Source organism: Maylandia zebra, linkage group LG2 (assembly GCF_041146795.1).
Source record: "Maylandia zebra isolate NMK-2024a linkage group LG2, Mzebra_GT3a, whole genome shotgun sequence".
Classification (NCBI taxonomy): Eukaryota; Metazoa; Chordata; class Actinopteri; order Cichliformes; family Cichlidae; genus Maylandia; species Maylandia zebra.
In genome coordinates this window covers 23,672,302-23,695,118 of record NC_135168.1, presented here as the reverse complement: position 1 = coordinate 23,695,118, position 22,817 = coordinate 23,672,302, and the positions used below count along the sequence as shown (strand labels likewise).

The window sequence follows — 22,817 nt, the reverse complement described above, 5'->3', positions numbered from 1 at the left end:
CATATGAATAAAATTCTTGATATAGGAGTTTTATGGGTTTTTTTTAAAATGTTTTTATTTATTATTATTTTTATGTATTTTTGCAGTTTTTAGGAAAAAAAAAATTAATGACACAGAGGTCTCAAAAAATCACACAACCCTGTGAAATGTTACAGGGTTAAGGAATACAAACCTTTAAAGTGGCTCCGTTCTGCTGTTTCTTATTTCCTGTCTGCTGTTCCAGTTTCCAATAATGAGCCAAAACCTCAAGCGTTACAGTTTCTTTCTACTCGTACCTCTGTATGACGTCTATATGATATTATTGTATTCTCAGGCACCTGGCTATGAGTGTAAAAGCTGCACCCTCCTGCTGTTAATACCTTCCATATGGAAGGGGAAGACAATCAGATGGAAGGTCATTGTAAGGGGGAGGAGCTAAAACAGCTTGTTTCAGACAAGCACTGAGAAAGGATTATTTTAAACTGTGAATCATGCAAAGCTGCTCTCTAAGAGTCCAGGAATAAATGAATTAGAAATAAGGTATGTTCATGAAGTCCAAGCAGACTACAATAACGAGTGATTTGTCCTCACCTTGGGCAGAGACGCTCTTGAACCGGAGCTCTGCGTGGTCATGGTCAGCACGGTGGTGATGCCCAGGCCCACCCGGGCGGGCGCGGCGTCCATGTTGATCCAGAAGGAAACCCAGGACAATATGACTATGAGCAGAGAGGGGATGTACATCTGGATCAGGTAGTAACCCATCTGACGCTCCAGGTGGAAACGAGCCTCGATACAGGTGAATTTACCTGGGAGGTGGGGGACAAAGAAGTGTCTTTGATGAGGTCGGAGTTTGTGGGCGAAGAGATATGAGACAACAGAGAGAGCAGAAGATATGAGAAAGGACAGCAGTTTCTTTGGGCTCGTCCTGTCGAATGAGAAGAAAGAGAAGGGTGAGGGTGACAAATGTCCTGTTACTGCTGCTTTGAGTGAGCACACCAGCTTATTTACTATTAACACATTCTTGTCTCAGCTGATCACATACTAACACATCAAAACCCACTGGTGTTGTATTTTATAGAACTGTGTGGACCCTTTAGCTTGTGCTGTTGATGTGCAGGGCGCATGCAGGAAAGATGCCAGGGTGGTCAGGGAAGTCTAATCTTAAAAGTAGAAATACTGTCTGTCTCCCGAATCCAAACTGGAAGCTGGTTCCACACAAGAGGGGCCTAAAAACTGAAGGCTCTGCCTCCCATTCTACTTTTAAATACTCTAGGAACAACAAGTAAGCCTGCAGTGTGAGAGCAAAGTGATGGTAAATGGACTGGTTCTCATATAGCACTTTTCTACTCTTCTGAGCACTCAAAGCGCTTCACACAACTTGCATTATGCATTCACCCATTCACACAAGCACATTGTTCTAAGTGCTTTCTAAGTAACATTCACACACATTCATACTCTGATGGATGCATCAGAGAGCAATTTGGGGTTAATGCAGACTAGGGGAAGCCAGGAATCGAACCTCGAATCTTTCGATCAATAGATGACCTGCTCTACCGCCTGAGCTACAGCCACCCCTTGGTCAAATGGAGTGATATGGTACTATAAGGTCATTAAGATAACATGGGGCCTGATTATTAAGTACACCCTCTCGCAACACTAATCATCTTCGTTATCGTCGTGAAGAGTCCTGCAACCTTGTCTCGTGTATTCTACTTCAGTGTGTTTCAGAGGGACGAGGTGGGTTGCAAAGTGGCTTGCAGATGGGCAGTGCATGGTGCAGTTTAAACATCGGAGTCATCAGGGATTATGGAATTAAGGGATTAACTTTAAGTTCTGTGTCAATAACAGAGAGAAAACCCGAAGAATCACCAAATTAACCACAAGCCCTGAGTTCAGTTTCAGAGCAAGAGATGGTGGTCACAGATCATGGCATGTAAAAGTAACAGTGCCCATTTTTGCTGTTCTTATCTTTAGCGTTTTTTAAAGCAACTGGTTTGGTTTTTAATGAGATGGCTTACGACACGCATAAGATTTTCTCTCCGCAGCTTTATATTCATGGAGCCAGTCATTTTGTGTCGGTAGGTGTTCCATTATCACACGGAAATCTCATTTGGAGAATGATTGAACTTGCAACACATAAAGCACACAGCGCTGATTCCAGGAAAAAGAAACGACGCTGGTCAATGTTTAAACAAAAGCAAAATGTTCTTTCATCAGTTTCCCAGAGGCAGTGCGGTTCCATTATCACCGAAGAGTGTTACTGAATTCTCGATTATCTTCATTTGAAAGGGCACATTAAACATTGGCAAAGGCACATCTCCTTGAAGAACAGGTGGAAATGATGAGACGGAGGGTAAATTAAAAGAACAACAAGCACAGATTGGAGGAAGCAAGGAAACAAGAGCGAGGGGGAGAGTAAGAGAAGGAAGGAAGGAGCTCTCAGACTGAAAAAAGGATGAGCCACAGAGACGATGCTGACGTCTTTGAGACAAAATGTCATCTTCCTTCAGCGCTCATGCTAAGCCAAAGCAGAAAATCAGAGAGACGTACGGGGGCTCGCCAAATATCAAAGGAAGCCAAACATGTGGCACATCTGAAAACAAACCCAGGAGGAGGTTTGGGATTCAGCCTGCCACTCACAGAGTGTGAAGAGGAGCGAATCATTTCCATCTTCACAGCACAGCAGCGTTTTTCATCACTCTAAGAGGACAAAGTGCACAGTTTATTTTAGTCCAAGAAAGAGAAGATGAGGCATTGTGTTTAACACACGAATCCATCAGCAGCTAAACACAACCAGGAATAATCAGGTTTATCAAAACCAGCAGCTCAATAAAAATATTCAAAATATCCTGTTTACAGTCCAAGTTAAACAGGTGAGTTCTGTCCCTCTGCAGGTGTCGTGACGAAAGAAATTATCTATAAAGACAAAAACAGCATCAGGCTGTAAACATGCTTATTTCTGCTGCAAAGGTTCAACATGGGAGTCTATGGAGACTGACTCACTGCTGGAGCCTCTAGTGGACAGTAGAGGAATTGCAGCTGCTGGCTTCATTTCCAGCCCTGGAGGTCACCTCTGGAGTTTAAAGTGTAAAGAAAAGATGCTCTGAAAGTATCTGGTGACCTGAGCCAAGCTTCATATCAGCTGCACTGAAGACACATCTGTTATAACGGCTGCATCAGCGTTGTGCTCATCTTTACATGAGCTTTATGTCCTGCAGCGTCCTGCTACTTTTGGCTGTTCAGTTTTATTTTAGAAAAGGCTAAAGTGGTCAGCTGAAACCCGACAACTGTATGACAGAGGAGGGAAAGCACTAATTATTTAACTACGGGGAGTAACGGTGTGTACTCTCAGACGGTTCCACTCCAAACGAAGATGGCTCCATTGAGACGTTTGCATTTTCTTCTCTGTACATCTGTCTAAATGCTGACTGAAGCAGGCCAGTTTGCTGGATTGTTGGTTTTGGAAAAGTACATCTGTGAATAACTCCCACAATCATGACCAACTCTGTTATTCCCCAACAGGCACAAGCACTCTGCCTTTTTTCACTCATTCAGGAAGCTCGGAGTTGGACACATCTTCATAAATCAGTGATCAAACAGTCACGTCCATCTTATCCGTCTGAGTGTTTCTCCGGCACGCTTGTTGTGTCTGTGTAGAAAAATGAATTTATTTGTCTTTGTCGAAACGTAGGACCGTGAACTGGATGTTTTTGTCCTACATCTCCTCACAAAGCAGCACTTTAACTTGACTTTGTTGCCTTCTTAAGTCAGCGCACTACATGCAGTGTGCTGTTAAAAGCCCGCTGATGCGTTTCCCTTGTTGTACCTGCCAGAAGCACTGCTCATCCTTTTGAGGGGAAGCTCTGGATGTTTATGCTCACAGCATGCTGCCGTGAAAAGGGAGTGCAGAGATTAGGAAGAATGGAGTCAGGACCTACTTCTCCTAATCCCTTTGCTCATGCTGTACTACACTGCACAGCAGTACAAATACACACTGTGCTTTAGTTTTAGGCACTTTAGATTTTTAGATACTTATCCGAATTCATTCAGCAGCATCACTGTGGTCTCGAACATAGAGCCCGACAGAAAGAAGCTTCTGCAGACACAAGAAAAGGTGTAAATCCTACAGCAGATGGCGAGAACCCCCACAGAGGCCTGATCTCAAAAATCACAGAGTCAGTCTGGTTTTACATGAGACAGTCATTCATCTTTTTCTGTTTACAGGATGCAGTCTGGAGTTTATTTGGAATAAATAAAAAAGTATTCATGACATTATTTCTGACATCATCCATACTTTGTACAAACCTGGAAGCAAACACCCTTAAAAGTTGAGAAATTTTGGTCTCGGTTCCTGTTTGTGTTTTTTATCCTGGTTATATTTTCACTCAGTTATCTGACGCGTATTGCTTTGTTCCAGAAAAAGATGCGGTCCACTCTCACTGTAGATCCTAGATGAACACTGCATTCGTTTCTACTGTTCGTGAGAGCAAACTACATTTTCTGGGTTTGACATTGACGGAGTCTCGGGAAGAAGAAGGTGTGTCCAGATGAAACATCATCAGAACTGATTTGACAGATGTGACATGACAAACCTCTTATTGTAAGTTCATCATAACAATTCTTAAATGAAATGTTTGAAATCAACAGCAAAACTGTGCAGCTGCTGTTTTTGTGGTTTCCTGCAGTAAAAACTGACTCCAACAAACAGGATCATTGAGACCAGTTATCTGTCCAATCCTGTCAAAACTGGCTCACAGTGAGTCTGCTGCACTTGTATCTCATTCTTTTGGTCACAGCAGCATAGCTGCACAGCTTTACTTCCACACTCGGCTCTCTCTTCACCACAGCAGACCAGTACAGCCAGTCCACATCACCACATCACCACATCACTGCACGAGATTTGGGAATATTTTATCATCTGAAAACTGTCTTTGCTTGTAAACACATACAGAGACATCATCTAATATCAGCTTGAATGCCTCTGTGATACCTTACCGACACCTGAAGTTAGCTAATTAAACATTTTTGTTAGCACAACTTGTAAATCAAATGTAAAGGTTTATTTTCTGTGGTGATGTGGACTGGTTGTACTGGTGTGCTGTGGTGAAGCTGAGTGTGAAACTAAAGCCTTAATGGTTAATCTGCTGTCCTCACATGCTACCATGAGCTCTGGGTAGATACACCCTCCGTAGGGTATCTGCTGCTTCTCCACACTGACCAGGATGCCTTGTCTCTGCCATGAGGTGTTTCAGGATGTCCTAGTGCTGTGCTCCTCTGCTAAGTCTACTGCCCCTTTGACCCGGACCCAGATCAGCAGGAGAAGATGGATGGATAAGTAATGGTATGCTAAGCATTATGCTTATGCTAGTTAGCCACGCCAGGGTCCTAACAGTGATAGCTGTAATGCTTTGGTTTTCATCTCTGGATGACAGTAAATGGTAAACAGGCTGGTTGTTATATATGGTCTGTTAAAGGTTAAACATTATTTTCAAATCTGAAATTCTAGCATTTAAAATGCAGACTGCAGTGGGTTTATTTGCATTGCAGCACTGTAGCAACAGTAACCGTGTCCCTCTGCCTCTCTGTAATGTAATGAGCACACTGGGTCTCATAATAAACCACAGAGAGCGAGATGGCCGAAGATCCATTTAATCAAAGACGATCAATGCACGGTGGCCTCATCAGTTAGAGTTAACCCTAAAAGACTGGAGAGAGGAGGAGTGAAAGGAGGGAGTGACCGAGGAGAAGAAGGATGTCAAGTGGAAAGTCGGAGAAACTTGAGGATAGAGCGAGAGGAGAGAGGGATGAGGAGGAGTGGAAGATACAAGAGGGAAGGAGAGAATGACGACAGCAGGAGGAGGAGGGGGGTGAACTTGATTTATAGCTGTGATACACTTCAGAGCTTTTAAGTGCTGTCCATATTTTCTATCTGATAAGAAGATTGAAATTATTCAGCCAGGCCCATATCTCACTGTGTGGAAGATGTGTGTGTCTCTGCTGTACTTAACACTGTACATGAACTCACACCATTCATGTGTGTGTGTTTAAATCTGTAAATTCACTCATCCCCTGCAACAGAGGTGGCATGTATGTAGGTTTACATGTTTCTGTACTACGTCACACTCCGTCTTCTCGGCCTGACTGAGAATCAGAGACACACCAACAAAGAAGAACCAGCACGCCCGCTCTTTAAATATTTCAAAACTCGTATTGATCACAAAACCAACCTGTAACCTGTTTTAAACACCTGCTCAGAACTCATTCTGATTGGCTCGCATTTCCTTAACTGCGCTCTACCTGCTTCGCTGTCTCCTGTCTGCCTCTATAAACTGCAAATGTGGAAATATCAAAAGTGAAAATGCATTGTTCCTGAACAGTGAAGGCAATTTAACGGTGAAGACAGCTATGCTAAAGGAGAAGATTCTGTCAGGTCCTCGTTCAGAGTTTTAGTTTTAGGAATGTTTGCTATGATAAACAGCCAGATTCATTCAGCCACAGCTGAAGCTGCGAGGGAAGACGCGCAGAGCGACGTGGCAGCGACGCACCTGTAAAGAGTCAAACTAACCACTCTCAACTTTGTGGCAAGTTATTAATATTATTATTATCATTACTGTTATCATTAAATCCTGTATTGAAACAGGTCATCTCACTGAGATGGAGATCTCTTTTTCAAGACAGACATGCACAAAAACCAGAGGTGGGGAGAGTAGCCAAAAATTGTACTGTAAGTAAATGTAACTGAGTAAATGTAATTATATACTACCCACCTCTCTCTAAAAGCCACACAAACACCGAGACTTCCTGTTTATAGAGGAAAGAGTGACGAGTAAAAGCAGACAGCTCAGTTGCTAAAACGTGTTACAGTAGTATAAAACAAGCAACGTAAAACGTGACTCTTCTTCAGTATCGACCCGAGCACTGCTAATAATCAACATCCAGTAACAGTTCAAGTCTTAAGCTCCATGGACAGAGCCCAGACCTCCAGCACACCTTTTACTTCACCCAGTTGTAAATGTGAAGGTTTACCGATTTTCACATTTGATGTGACCTTGATGTGTCTTACAGTCCGTCTTACAAACAATCTTTAAACTATGAGCCAGGAACACATCTTCAAACATTGATTTGAACTGTACAGATTTTGAGGCGCATAACCAGGACGTTGTTCCACACACTGAAACCTGCTCAGCTTGTGTTTTAATGACAGCCGCTGCCGGTGGGGACAAAGGTCTCACAGGTAGGAAGGGTTAAAGTAACGAGCTCGAGTCTTTCAGCTCGTCAGCCTGCTGCTTTGTTGGGCTGACTCGCTCTTGTTCTTGTTCCTTCGCTCGTTGGTTCAGGCACTATAAATACCTGGTTAGGGTTCGGTTAGTTTGGTTTAAAACACGCCCCTTAACAACAGTAACCCTGTTCTTCTACTGATGCTGTAAAGCAGGAAGGACACGGGCTGGGTCAATGAGCCAGGCCAGCACTAATTGACACCCCCGGGATGAGATGAAGCTGTGTGTCCACACATCTCAGGTTGTACTGAAAAAATAATATGAGGTGCTTGCTTGTGTGTTGCATTACTTAATTTATACAAAAACAACATTTAATGAAAAACAAGGAGCACGAACCTGGAGAGCTAATGAAACTGAGACGATTGTACAGATGTGTAAGGTTAAAACATCAGTTTTAGACACCGGATGTACTGAGTAGGGTTGCCAACCGTCCCTTAAAAAACGGAATCGTCCCGTATTTAGAAACAAAAGCACACGTCCCGTATTGAGCTAATAAGGGATGCACTTTGTCCCGTAATACAGTGAGAATCAAAAGTAGTCTATAAATGTTAATGGAATTAACGCTTTGTTTGAAAACATAATTCCCATCCCCTCTCCTGCTTTGTGACCAATGAGCTGACAGCACACTCATGACAATTCGAGTATGACAATTCAGATTACCGCTCATCTCATTGGTCGAGGAAAGGTCGCTTACGGAGAAAATACCGGAAGACAACAGATGACCACAACAACAAGCATGGCCAACAGGGAAACAAACGCCGACACTGCGGTGCAAGTCTCGGACGACAGTACACCTAAAGCTGGGCAGACACTGTACCATTTTTTTCAGTATTCAGTTCCTGCTCAAACTGCACGATTGACTTGCAGGGGTTAGACGTTGGTAGGTCACGATGCAGGGTCTCACACTATACCGCCCGATGCTCTGATGCGACCTGAGTGCTCACACTGTGCGTCCATAAAATGAAGGTTATAACAGAAAATCTGTCGCTCTCCCTCCCTCTCTGTCTTTCACTCACACAGACACACCACCACCATCAACTTTGCTAAATTGCTAATGAAAAACATTGATCAGGCAGCTGTGATTGAGCAGCAATGTAAATCCAACTATTTTCACGGTTGTTGTGGTCGTGATCATTTTGTGAGGCCACATCGAAAAGGCTCGGATGAGCTTTCCAAAGTTCTACAAGTTGTGCCTCCATCGCTTGTGTCCAGATCACACGCTGCACTGCCGTGCTGCAACGTCTTTTTCACCGACGTCTACGTGTTTGCGCGTGAGCAGTGTGAGCACCCTCACGAGCGATTGATGATCGGGAGCTGCTCGAGGTGTTAATCGCTTCTCGTTACCCCACGTATACTACACGACGCACGATGAAGGCCAAAATCGGGCCGATCACCAAATCGGTCGCACGACTCAAATCAGCTCAAAATGGGCCAAAAATCGCACAGTGTGAGCCCAGCATTAGAGCAGCAATGTTTGTTCGCTCAGAGAAAGAAAAAAAAGGCTGCAAAAGTACAGGGAGGAATGGGAAAAGGAAAACACCTGGCTGGAAAAGGTCACCATAACACCTATAAAGCGCACTGCACTGTGTGCCGGCGCACTTTTTCCATAGGGATGCTTCTAATGGTGGGCACATAAAGAACATGAGGGGCGTGAAAGCTCGGGGAACCCTTAACCAATTTTTTGTCCACCAGGCCATGGCAGAAGCAGATATGGTATGTAAACACTGGTTTGTTTTTTTTAAACCCTCTGGTTAAGGTTAATATGGGCGTGTGCGGTGAATATCAGCACTATGTGGCCAGAAGTGTGATAATATAACTTATTTTGTGTAATAAACAACTGCAAGGATAGATGATTACAACAAATAGGTCACTAATACATAAAAGTAATACATAGATGAATAATGATGATGAGTTATGATGTGTAATCATGGGAACAAGAGGGTTTACAAACAGGAGCAGCTGATTAGCATTAGAAAAGCTGAAATAATACCTCAACTGAAGCCAATTGTACTAAATGCACTATATGTGCACTGTTACAAGAATATTTTTCGTTCTATTGCTTTCTATTAATTTATATAATTTTAAGTTAAGCAGGACAGAGTTCTTTTAAAGAAAGATTTACTTATATTCTCAAAAGTTAAGCATGACAGGCTTCTGTGTAAGAAAGAGACCTGTTTTACTGTGTTAATGTTGTCATTTTGAGCTAAAAAATAAATGGCTAAATGATCATTTGTTTCCCATATGGTCATATCACAAAGAATATGCATCTGCTTAAATCAAATTCAAGTCAAATGGTTAAAAAATAATTTCACACACAAAAAAAAAAGAGCTACCACACTGGGAAGGATGAAGACAACTGGGTTGCCCGGCCCTGGCCACGAGGTGTCCCTTATTTATTTTTCAGGGAGTTGGCAACCCTAGTACCGAGCCACTTTCAGCAGGAGACGAAGTGGAATATGGACAGCCTGACGGCGGGGATTCTTCATGTCGATGTCAATTAAGAACCAGGTGAAGGCTGAGAGAAGCCACTCTGCAGGCGTTAGGCTATTAACAGCTACCTCACGAAAGAGTACCACGAACGTATCGTTAGCCAGAAACAAAGTGCCCTGCAATGCAGCAGAAAGTGTAATTAGTATTTCAAACAGGGCTTTTTATGTGTGTGCTGGAGTGGACGGAGGGAGGGGGGAGCTCCCTCGCTCCTGGAGTCACAATAGACTGCAGCTAATAAATCTGAGGAACAATGACACCTTAATTCCCTCTTAATGCTTGATTGGGAAGACGCGACGCAAACACACGCCAACACACGCTCGTGGCAGCACGCACGCGAGCGCAGGCAGAGATTGTTACAGAGGAGATAGAGAGGAGGGAGGGCGGGGCAGAATGTTGTCCTTGAGCAATTCATGTGAAAATGCAGACGCGAGCTGCACAGGTGCAGAGAGGCTCCACACAGAGCTTTTTAGCTAATTGTTTTGGTAGTGCCACGTTCAGCCTTACTACTCGCCAACCACTGGGGGTGTGGCTAAAACGCTGGCTCACCTAAAGCATCTTCATGGAGGCAGGAAATCTGTTCAGAATTTTTAAGGAAGCCCGAATAATTGTTGAAGTCTGCTGTTGGTCTCTGCTGTACTAACATGAAATGCCCCTCTGAGCCTCTCTCCAGTAAAATGGACTCAGATGAATCTGAGTATGAGAAGTGCTGTTTCTCTGTGCTCTGGGTTTAATCTTTAGTCCTTAAAGCTTTCTTTGAGTCTTTGAATTAAATATTGATACTGACGATCCATTAACTGTGCGGACGATGTATGACGCTTTTAAATGCACTCAGAATTTCAAACTGTTTGAAATACAGTTTAAAAAAAATTAAACAGTGGAGGAATTAGTTATTAATCACCTCTGACTCTCTCCCACACCGTGTCTTGGTGTGTCTTCCTCCTCTCAACCCCGAGTACGTGTGCTTATTTAAATTTGTGATTAAAGAAAGAAATAAGTTACAGCAGATTAGCGATGCTACCCTCCTTAAAAAGAAACAAGTTTTTGGGTTCTAGGTCTTTGTAGTTTTATATTTGGGGTTATGTTGGGATTAGGGTTCTATGCTGTGGGTTATATTCCCACTATTTCTTTTGTGTTATGTGTTGTGTTTACTTCCTGATAAAGATGCTTGACATAAGTGTCTTATGGTGCTTTCAGTTGTCAGCTTCAGTTATTCCATATTTAAAAAATATTTAACAGTGACAATGAGACGGAGATGGGACAAACGAAAGTCTCCCAAAAGCTAAGACAAGGAAATGTAACGGAGTGTTTGTAGCGCTCGGCTTCACTCTGACTTTGTATATTTGAGAAGGGCTGAATTTGAGTTTTGGGGATCTGTACTTGAATTTATTGATTGATTTTGTTTAATTTTATTTTTCAGAATAAAAGTTGGTTCAAGTTGGTCAAAAAAATGTTTTACAGTTTAAATAAGGATTTATTTTATTTGAGACAAATGAATGCACTTTAAAATGTAGTAGTAGTTTAGAGAGTTGCAGTACTACTGCATGTACTATGTTTTAGGTTAATCTATATTTCTTTCTTTTTTTTTCTTTAAAAAAGGACATCTTTAAAAGATGGACTTATAATAACAATTTTATAGACAAATTATATTATTTATGGTTGCGGGGCGAGTTGGGGGGCGTGAAATGTTTTCTTCTTCCTAAGGGGGGCGTAACAGGAAATATTTGAGAAGCACGGAGTTATGGAGGTCCTTGCATTCCTCTGTGTTCTCAGTCTGTTCCTCTAGCCTTGTCTCTGTATCGTGGCTCTCTTCCTGTTTTATTTCGGTGACTGCTGTTCTCTGTGTGTTGTCTTTACCTCACCTGTGCCCTCGCTGTCTGAGATCAGTGTGTTGTCCCTCCTGAGTGTGAGTTTTCCCTGATCCTCCTTGTTCTGGGTTTCCTGCTCTACAAATGCTCATTTTTAAGTTCATCACTGTTTCCTGAATCCTCCACTCTCTGCCTGCCAGCACAGCCAGTTTATAACAGCAAGTTATGTTGATTCTGGTGTAAATTTTTTCTGCTCTCTTTCATCAATAGTTCACTTTAAAAAAGACTCTAACTTCAGTTTACTGAAATATGATTCTATCAGTATTTGATGTCCACACTGCAGCTGAACCACTTTTTTTTATCTACAGTGATTCGGGAAAGATCCTGGAAACAGCTGATATGTATTCATGTACCAAAGCTGTGGATTATCATCACTTCATTGTCTTTGTGTGTGTGTGTATGAGGAAGAGTGCGTGTGTGTGTGTGTGTGGGTGTGTGTGTGGGTGTGTGCAGAGTTGTGTCAAGGCTTTTCGTCTGGAGGAGGATCATTCATCTCCTGAGTGTCGACAGCAGATGTCAACCTCTGTGTGAGTGATGCCTCTGAATGGAAACTAATCAGCCTGCTACACACACACACACACACACACCCACACAGAAATGGACCTGTCACGTTTGTGTTTTTGTTGAATTATGTGTCCCTCAGATTGTGACTCACGGTCTTTGTGTTGCTTCGGTGAGAACAGCAGTAAAGGGCAGCTGGATTCTGATATACTGTCTGACATAGAAGTAAAAGTACGTAAATGATTATTCAGTTATTATACGGAGGAATTTGTTTGTCATTCTGATCGTTCTTCTTTATCATTTAGACCCAAAATACAAATGCTGAATTGTGATTCCTCCACCCTCAGCTCCACGATGCCCCATCAATGTCCCCCCTCACACCTCACATACTCTTCAACCTCTAATGTTTCTGTTTAATCTAAGTTATCATTATTATTATTATAGCTATGTATGCTTTTCTATTTTAGGCTGCTGGCTCATGCAGATAATACAGATTTATATTTTTATATTTGGTGTTTTTTCTGGAGTGTAAGGATCGTGGGCTCGCTGTGTGGACCGGACAGATGGTTTTCAGCCACGCTTGGAGGACCTGGAGGGAGAAACGGAGCGTGGCAGCCGCCCCCGTCCTCCATCGTCTCCAGCAGCTCCTCTGTGGTTTCTCTTCTTCGGGATTTCGTTGTATTTGATTTTTTGGCTTCGTGATTTCGTGTTTCTCTCGCTGCCTGCTCAGTGCTGTCACTGTCTGTGTCTATTTATTTTGTTTGATGCTCGATGACTGAAAAGCACTTTGGGTCACCTCCTCATGTTTTCATGTGCGCTGTAAAAACGTTACCTGACGTCTTGTCCACGTGCACGATCGGCGTTGTGTCGATTCAACGTTCTCTTCCTGTTTATCTTTTCCTATTTAGTATTTCCCTCTTTATATTTTTGCACATGATGCTTTTTAATTTCACAGTTTTCTGGTTATGAAACCAGACAAAATATTTAAATCCAACCCCCCCGTCATTTCAAACTAGCTCTGCTGCCTACAGTGTTTTCCCTTCACTGAGGGCTTCATGACACCAGGAAAACAAACTTTCAGTCCACTTATTTCCATATTTCACAGAATATAATAAAAGTGAAGACCTGTCTCTGACTCATGCAAGATTTCTGCACATTTCTCCTGTTTACATGATTTTAGAATATCTCTCTCAGTAAATTGTGAGATATCACCCCCTCCTTCCTGAACCAGAGACAAACAGAAAGAAGGAGGAGGAACCAGACAAAGAAACCGAGGAAGGCTGACGCGTAGCGAGGAGGAGTGAGAAACCATAAAATTCAACCTGAAGCTTGAGGCAGGTTTGGTCCTCAAAACTGAAAATATCCAAGTCAACTTCATCACATTTCCTATGCACACAGCATTACAGCAGTTTGATGTTAAGGTAGCTCAGAGAAGCACATTTTACCTGCAGCTGGTAACCGAAATCATTAGCGGTGCTCCCGCTGAGCTAAGCTCGGTATTTCACCGAGCAACGGAGAGAGAGTATCAGAATGCAACTGTTTGGCGTAACGTCTCAGGAAAGCTGGGATAGCGATCAGTTAACCTCCTGCTGATTAAATACAATTATTTGCTTTTCCAAAAGCTTTGAGTTGGAACCGAGAAGATCACCTGAATATGTAAAAAAAATCTATCAGTGCATGAACAGAAAATGGATTCTGAGGCAACAGGAGGAGAATAAAAAGATCTTATAATATCAGCATCACAGCCCAGCTCTGAGATGGTTTTATCCCATTGTTCTCATGGAAACTGAAATGTTTAAGTAATCGTTGATATTGATGAATAGTTCTCTCTGTGTTAGCCCTGCCATCGACCCTGAATTAGATAAGTGGAAGAAAAAAGATTCTGTATTTGTTTGGGTTGTTCTGGCTGTGCAGAGCAAAGGATCATGGGTATGCAGCCTATGAAGATGTCCCATCGCATTAGTGGATCGCTGATTCTGTCCGGGGAACCTGAGTGGCTCAGACGAGTTCAATTCAATTTTATTTATACAGCACCAAATCACAACAACAGTCGCCTCAAAGCGCTTTGTATTGTAAGGCAGACCCTACAATAATGCATACAGAGAAAAACCCCACAATCATATGACCCCCTATGAGCAAGCACTTTGGCAACAGAGGAAAGGAAAAACTCCCTTTTAACAGGAAGAAAACTCAGAAGAATCCCCCCGCAGCCTACGCCTATGCAGCATAACTAAGGGAGGATTCAGGGTCACCTGATCCAGTCCTAACTATATGCTTTAGCAAAAAGAAAAGTCTTAAAAGTAGAGATAGTGTCTGTCTCCTTAATCCAAACTGGAAGCTGGTTCCACAGAACAGGGGCCTGAAAACTGAAGGCTCTCCCTCCTCTTCTACTTTTAAATACTCTAGGAACAACAAGTAAGCCTGCAGTGTGAGAGTGAAGAGCTCTAATGGGGTACTATAAGGTCATTAAGATAAGATGGCTTCACGCCACTACAGAGATGCTGTATGTATGCGGTCCTTTCTGGCTGCACCGTAGCTCCGCTAACGAACCAACCGCAGCACAAACGAGCATATTCCTGGCTACTCCATGTGTTTCTCACTCCACCTGTAACATGAAGAACTGTGCATAAAGCCAAGCCACATCATTTTTATGAACCCAACCAAGGAATGAATATGAGAGAAAACAGCATCTAAAAGTGAAGATGAAGACTAGGGGCAGGTCTCCAGGTTCAGACCTCTTTATACTAACCTTCCTCCTACAACAAGCAGTAAAAAAGTTTGGTGAACATCATTCTGCATCAGTTTCTCTCACCTGTGTTGTAGTGCTTGGTGCAGTAGCGCAGGTCCTTCTCTTCTTTCAGAATGAACTGAGGTAGTGTCAGCCCGTCGGCAACCTGCACGGCCCCCTTCTTGTCCCATTCGAATATTAGGTCGTTCATGGTGTAGCCGACTGGAGGAGGGAGCAATGAGCGGGAGGTTAGACTATTTCATCACTGCAGAGGTCAGTTCTCATCCTCTGAGGAGGAACTGGACCTCTCTGTATCTGGCAGGGGTGCAAAGTCACACCCTGCAGTTTTAGTGGATAAAAGGCCAGTTCAGCACAACAATCACAATCTGTATTGGCAATAAAATCCACTGAAGTAGTGAGGGAGAAAGCCTGAGCTCAGTGTTTGGGAAACTTTAAAGGCTTCTGTGTTTTCAACTAAAGAAGCAAAAGAATGGAAGGAAGAAGAAAATAGGACGTAAGGAAGAGAAGGCGAAGAAAGGAAAGAGGACAGAGGGAACACAAAAAGGAAGAAAATCAAGCAAAAAAGACCAAAGCAGCACTCTGGGAGGCTGTGGAGTTTAAATGATGGTACTGAAAATCCCACCAGTAGCAGCCTGAACATGGACACAGGCAGGATGGATCCATGCTTTAAACTTGTCAGACCAGGAAACATTTCTCTAGTTTCTGTTGTCCGGGTTTGAGAGTCTGTGTTAGCCATAGACTCAGTTTCCTCTTCTTACTGACAGCAGTGACACTGGTGTGGTCGTCTGCTGCTGGAGCCCATCTGCTTCAAGGTTCAGAGATGGTCTTCTGCAGACTTTGGTTGTAGCGAGTGGTTATTGGAGTTATTGCTGCCTTCCTATCTAAGCAGTCTGTCCATCTTCCTCTGACCTTAGCGAGTCATTTCCTCCCACAGAGCTGCTGCTGGCTTGTTATTTCCTCTGAGCTCAGAGATGGTTGGAGATCAGTGTGTGAAACACTCAGACCAACAACCATGCCACATTCTTTCTTCATCATTCTGATGCTCAGTCTGAACTTCAGCAGCTCGTCTTCACCGCTGAGCTGCTGCCGTGTGATTGGCTGATTATATTAATGAACATTAATGAACAGGTGTGCCTAATAAAGTGTCTGGGGAGTGTAAATATCAGTAATATATACAGGGAATTACTTTATGCCTTAAAACTAACTGGTGGCTTAACTAGTAAATGTGTTATTTATAAACAGCGGTAAAAAGCGACTTTATGATGTTTTGGTGTCCGTTTCACAAACTCAGAGACGACTGCATTGCTCTGTCTTTGATTTACGATCACTGACCCTCTGCAGATGTACTTCACACTCGCTACTGGGATTCCTCTCACGTCTGCTCAACAATAAGACCACAAGAAAAATCTATACCATATCTCTCACTCTGCCAGCTGTTGTTACTGATCGAATGATGTGTGTGTCTGTGCGCGCGTGTGTGTGTGTGTGTGTGTGTGTGTGTGTGTGTGTGTGTGTGTGCGTGTAATTGCTCACAGCTCTCCAGCTGCATGATGCAGGTCTGGACGTCCATTGGAAAGTTCTTCAGATCCATGGGGCAGGCCAGGACCAGCGTTATTCTGCAAACACACACACACACACACACACACACACACACACACACACACACACACGCACACACACACGCACACACACACACTTTTACAGTAAGAGGATTACCTCGGGTTTTATCAGATCGCCACATCGACACCTCAGAAGGTTTGAAATTTCAGACTGAAATAATCATCAGTGGAAAAACTGATTAAATGAATCATTATTAGTTTACAAAAGATAAACAACTTTGTTTATGCTAAGATAAAAGCAGCAGAAATAATAAATGAGCTCTGCAGAGACGATAGAAAATTCACTTCATTTGAGCCAAACCAATTAAAGCATCAAACACATGAAAGTGTGAATGAACTGAAAGCCAGAGCAATTAGTTCTTTAATTGATTACCAACTGCAACAAGTTTGATACGTGATCCAATCAATAAATTCATTTAGTAAGCATAAATGAGAAACGCAAGTTTTCCCTCCTGTGTGGGAACGTCATTCATTTCGACTGGAGATGAAAGTAGCTGAGCTCGTCTGAAGCTCCTTCCTCTGGATTTAACGGAGCAGCACAGCATTAAAAACAGCGTCTGATGACGGGTGCCATTTTCAGGTTTTTCATATGAAACTATTTAAACACAAACGTGTTTTTATGTCACTGACAATGAATTTTGATGACAATTGCAAATCGGTCTGCAGAAAGGGTCACTGGCGCCTTTACTGCCAAAGGAAACTTTCCACACTCCCTGAACAATTTGAACTTTGTTTTATCCTTCTTTTATTGAGTCTGCTTTATCTTTTTGTTTGGTGGCATGGTTCACTGAATAACTCACTGAATAGCCGTCTATTTAATGACTGCACCACGTTCCTCTTGTCTCCCTGAGCACACACTCTGCAGTTTACTATGACACCTTCCTGCTGCCTCAAACTGAGCTGGAGTACCGACTGTGGATTAATCCAGACTGGAAATAATCCCCAACAAACAGTCTCTCACCTTCAGTTTGAAGAATATTTAAATAAATGCGACTTGTTATGACTGAATAGGAGAGAAGAAGTTCTGGGCTCACAAAATAAAGTACACATGTACCTTTGTGGTTTGCATGTTTTGGAGACTAGTCTCAAACTTCTCCTGACAGTATGGAACTTTAATGTAAAGGTTAAATGAATGTTAATTAAAAAACTATGCTATTAGGTCCAATAATTAGCAGTAGGAGGCTGATTTGTGTAGATTGGTCATGCAGACAATACTGACAGTATTTTCAAGCCTTTCAAGTTAAATCTTTACTCAAAAAGCCATCTCTAGACCCAGCAGTCTTAGCTAATTATAAAACAGCTAACAGATCATCTGCAGAGGAATGGCTTATTTGAAGAGTTTCAGTCAGGTTTCAGAGCTCATCACAGCACAGAAACAGCTTTAGTGAAGGTTACAAATGATCTTCTTATGGCCTCTGACACTGGACTCGTCTCTGTGCTTGTCCTGCTAGACCTTAGTGCAGCATTCGATACTGTCGATACTGACCATAATATCCTATTAGAGCGATTAGAACATGCTGTAGGTATTATAGGTACTGCACTGCAGTGGTTTGTATCATATCTATCTAATAGACTCCAGTTTGTTCATGTAAATGGAGAGTCCTCTTCACACACTGAGGTTAATTATGGAGTTCCACAGGGTTCAGTGATAGGACCAATTCTGTTTACATCATACATGCTTCCCTTAGGCAGTATCATCAGAAGACATAGCATACATTTTCACTGCTATGTAGATGACACCCAGCTCTATCTGTCCATGAAGCCAGATAACACACACCAATTAGTTAAACTGCAGGAATGTCTTAAAGACATAAAGACCTGGATGGCCGCTAACTTTCTGCTTCTTAATTCAGATAAAACTGAGGTTATTGTATTCGGCCCTGAAAATCTTAGAAATATGGTATCTAACCAGATTCTTACTCTGGATGGCATTACCTTGGCCTCCAGTAACGCTGTGAGGAACCTTGGAGTCATTTTTGACCAAGACATGTCCTTCAACGCACATATTAAACAAATATGTAAGACTGCTTTCTTCCATTTGTGCAACATCTCTAAAGTTAGAAATATCCTGTCTCAGAGTGACGCTGAAAAACTAGTTCATGCATTTATTACTTCCAGGCTGGACTACTGTAATTCATTATTATCAGGATGTCCAAAAAACTCACTGAAAAGCCTTCAGCTAATCCAAAATGCTGCAGCAAGAGTACTGACAGGGACTAGAAAGAGAGAGCATATTTCTCCTGTTTTGGCTTCCCTTCATTGGCTTCCTGTTAAATCCAGAATTGAATTCAAAATCCTGCTCCTCACATACAAGGTCTTAAATAATCAGGCCCCATCTTATCTTAATGACCTGGTAGTACCATATCACCCTATTAGAGCACTTCACTCTCGCACTGCAGGCTTACTTGTTTAGAGTATTTAAAAGTAGAATGGGAGGCAGAGCATCTCTGGAAATAGTCTGTTTTTCCCAGAAATGAATGTAAAAAGCAATTTTATAAGTAAAAAGAACCATTAGTGAAATTAAACATGCAATTCCATCCATCAGCTAAAATAAAACTTGTTTGAGGATTTTTTTAATGAGAGAAGCTGTTGAAAAATCTACTCCTTGGAATTATAGACTGAACTCAATACAGTCTATCACTATTACAATCCACTGTTTCAGTCTTTCAAGTAATTGATAAATTGGCAGACTGTCAAAAATGACAAATAACAGTTTTGCTAATTTCACTTAATCTTAACCTCAAAACTCGGAGCACGTACATCCAGGTGACATGCTTCCTGCCAGATAACGATAAATATCAAAGTGTTCTCTGCATCAAATGTTACACTGCAGTTTAAATTTCAGGGAGAAAACCTGGAAAAAGCACCAAGTTCAGTTTGGTGTGTGCAGAGTGTGAGCTGAGCAAGCTGTTGTGAAGTGCAGGAGGTGATTTCACTGCACACGCTCAGTCCTTCTGCAACGACACACGTCCAGTCCGCCCAATGCTCCAGATAAACTTTGCCTCGTCTGCACATTGTTACAAGTGCCTCACTGGATGCTGAGTTCGTGCTACATACGTGATGCAGCTTTCACCGATGTCCCACTTTCTCAGGGACGGACTCAGCTCGGTGGTTTCTGCTGCTCTGTGACACCTAAATGCTGACAGAGGAAGTGCTTTACATTGTTCTCCGAGACTGTAAAACGAAGCTGGACTTCAAATTAATTACAAGATGGATGACATGGAAAAATCTTTTTTCTGCACTGCTGATGGTAAATGTGAAGATTGTGTATCTGTATTTTGGGGGGTGCACCTCCATGTTGCTGGGAAAATGGGAAACAGCTGCAGCAATTTATTGAAACATACATGGAAATACAGCACATGAGGCAGAAACAGAGTTTGTGCAACTCTAACAAGCTTGACAGTGAGTGATTGGTATAACCATTTTTATAAAAAGTTCTGCAGGCTTCTTGAAGGACATTCAAAGCTTAATGGATGTTTCTGCCTTTTGTTCTGCTCTCTGTCAGGATGATCCCACACTGCTTTGATAAAGTTGAGGTCCGGGCTCTGGGGAGACCCATCCATACTGTTCCACAGTGTGCTTCTATCCAGGTGTTTGGGATCATTGTCCTGCTGAAAAATGCTTCTCTTCATTAAGAATGTCTTCCTGACAGCCGCCCTTCCACTGATCCATTTCTGGTGAGGCTTCAGTGAACAGTTGATGGATCAGCTCTCATGTTCAGGATCTACACCCTCTCAAACATGGCTAAAAAACATACGCGTGAAAGGAGCAAGATGTATGGATGGAGGATGTTTGGTATGACCGGGGGTGAGATGCCTTAAAAGAGCATGGATGGGAAAAATTCTAGGCGATAACTCAAGAGTTGATAACTGGGGACATCCTGATCAGGAAAGTGGTGACACATCTTCAGTGGGAGGAGATTCACTGACTTGACCTCTAACGTCTGTTACCTTCTTAGTAAAGAAGCAAGCAAAGTCATGAGGTAGAGAGATGTCACCAGTGAAGGAGGACAGGGTGGAAAATCATTTCCTAGTGCATGGAGCAGGTGGATTTTGTAATGGAAAAATTCCATTTTTGCTGAAGTTAAGCTGGAGGCAAATGGCTAATAGGAGATTCAATGAGGGCCATAAAATTTCCAGGTTTAAGTTATTTTCTCTCAGAGTCTCTGAGATCTGTCTGCAGCTTGCCTAGATAGCAACGGCTGGGATGGAACAGCCTGAGCAGATATAATGGAAAGAGGAGTGAGATTGCCAGGCCCCAGTTAGAGTGGAATAGAGGGTATCTGAAGCATCATTTATTCTTGGAGGGAAGAATGAGCCTCGGCGCCGGTGGTGTGGAAATGAGCAGGCACGAGGTTACAGAGATTGTGTCAAAAAGAAACCATCAAATTTCTTCTTCAGTGAGGGAAGAAATGATCAAACCCACACCTGACAGTTCTGACACTCTTAACTTCACTGTCTGTGAAAGTGAGTGCTCTCTGCAGCTGCTGGGTCTCAGGTTTGCCATTTGTGCTCTCCCCCACCCAGATCCTGGTGCTGGCGGTCTCCTCCAGTTGAAACAGAGTTTGTCTCTACTGTGGCCGAGTGCTGCGAATGGGGTCTGATCTTTGGGGGTCTCCCTCTTGTTTTGTAGGGTGTTGCTGACTGCAGTTGCAAACTGGTGCCGGTGCATAAATTCTCCCTTTGATAAAGTACGAATGGGACTCTATATTACTTCAGTGCTAGCATGTGCTTGTGTCTGAAGTGCAGCGGGAGATTGCACTACATGCGAATCTGGCCATCCAGTCTCAGAAACTTTGCTTTCATGCCGGAGGAGAAGCAAGCATCAGTCATGACTTCCCCTTGTGCTGCTCTGCCGATGAGTGATGACGATAGAAAAAAGAAAACAGCATTTACAGCACCCACTTTTCCCCCTTCCCCCGGGATGGTTTAATATCCCGAGTCGTGTTGTCGCCTCTGAGATCAAGCTGATCAACCGAGGGTTCATTCTGATGTTGTCAAGTTTAAAAAAATGAAAGCAGCAGAGGAGGCAGAGTGCAGAAGGGCCAATCTCACTCCTCCTCCTGCTGCTGGACATGAAGGTGAAAACTGAGGTTGATAATGGATCAGGCACACTGCTGGAATACTAACAGGCAGAGTAGATTACCATGGCTCCTGCGTTTTTTCATTTGCCCCCGAGCAAACGCAATAAAAGCAAGGAGGAGGCTCCGGCAGGCTAAAAGGTTTGTCAGCTGAAGGAGGCTATAACTCTGAAAGCCTTGAAAAGAATGTCTTGGAGATAAAAAGAGAAAAAAAGTGAGCAAGTAGAGGAAATAAAAACCTCCAACTCTGACGCAATAATAGAATTCTGAAGCAGAGGAGGGAGGTATGTGAAATGCAATAAACAGGAAGTCAGAGCAGGACAGTCACTTTTTATTTCCTATCACAGTTTTATAACTGATTGTTTCAGTACGACATCCCATCCTATAAACACTCTTCTTCATCCCGGTGTGAAACTTTTCTTTATCGCTCTTCTCTAAATTATGAAGTTCCTGATGTGCTCTTCTACCCGTCTTGTCCAGCAGTAGTAGCAAGCAGAAAGATAGTCTGAATGCTTTGTTGTGCCAAACAAATTTGTTCACGTACAGGTGTGATCTATCTGTAGAAGCACTGAGCTCACTATCAGTCCATCCGAGTCCAGGCCACAGTCTAAGCCGAGAGGCTTAGACTTCCTCCTGCTCCACTAGCTGATACTTGGGTGTTCCTAAAGAGCCAAGACATAGTCTGCCCCAAGATCTCCTACTAGTAGGACGGGCCTGAAACAGCCCAGGAAGCATCCTGGAGGCATCCCAGACAGATGTCCAAACCACATTAATGTGCTCCTTTTCTACTCTGAGCCCCTCACAACTGGCTAAGCTCTTTACCCCAACATTTCCTTCACCTGTGAGGTCACTGCTCTCAGTTTCTGTCAGCAGGTGACAGTCAGAAATCTTAACAAAGATGGTGCTGTGAGCCGTTTAATAACCACTCTCTCTCACAGTTGGAATATAAAACAATCCTCCACTCACCGTATGCTGTAGAGCACGTTGCCATTTTTAGAGATGCGTAGCAGCTTGTTGTCGGTGGTGACCTCATGAAAGTTGGCCCCCTTCTCGTTGGCAAAGAACAAGTCAGGTTTCCAGATGGAGTCCAACATGGAGGGGTCGAGGTCCAGCGAGTCGTCTGGATATTCGCTGTAGGCCAGCCGAGGGTCGTTCCACTGCTGTCTCAAGAAAATGTTCACTCTGTAGTCCTGCAAGGAGACACAGAGGATATGGAAGTGTTAGAGGTATGGGCAAGAAGGCAGAAGGAACATCTAC

The 22,817-nt window shown here is 43.0% G+C and overlaps 1 protein-coding gene and 1 long non-coding RNA gene across 5 annotated transcripts in view; one reads left to right on the top strand and one right to left on the bottom strand.

Annotated features, from left to right (window-relative positions):
- The window catches only part of glra1 (glycine receptor, alpha 1), a 119,651-nt gene that overhangs the window by 30,582 nt on the left and 66,252 nt on the right, over window positions 1–22,817 (bottom strand). For all 4 annotated transcript variants that reach the window (XM_004552061.4, XM_004552062.4, XM_004552063.4 and 1 more), the window contains 4 exons: window positions 22,527–22,750; window positions 16,395–16,477; window positions 14,925–15,062; window positions 571–785 (listed from right to left, as the gene is read on the bottom strand). In XM_004552061.4, coding sequence (XP_004552118.1) covers window positions 571–785; window positions 14,925–15,062; window positions 16,395–16,477; window positions 22,527–22,750 — 660 coding nt within the window. The remainder of the gene's footprint in view (window positions 1–570; window positions 786–14,924; window positions 15,063–16,394; window positions 16,478–22,526; window positions 22,751–22,817) is intronic.
- Window positions 9,666–12,292, top strand: LOC143421128 (uncharacterized). Its single transcript, XR_013100888.1, has 3 exons — window positions 9,666–9,764; window positions 12,020–12,138; window positions 12,255–12,292. It is a non-coding gene; the product is annotated as an uncharacterized LOC143421128 (long non-coding RNA).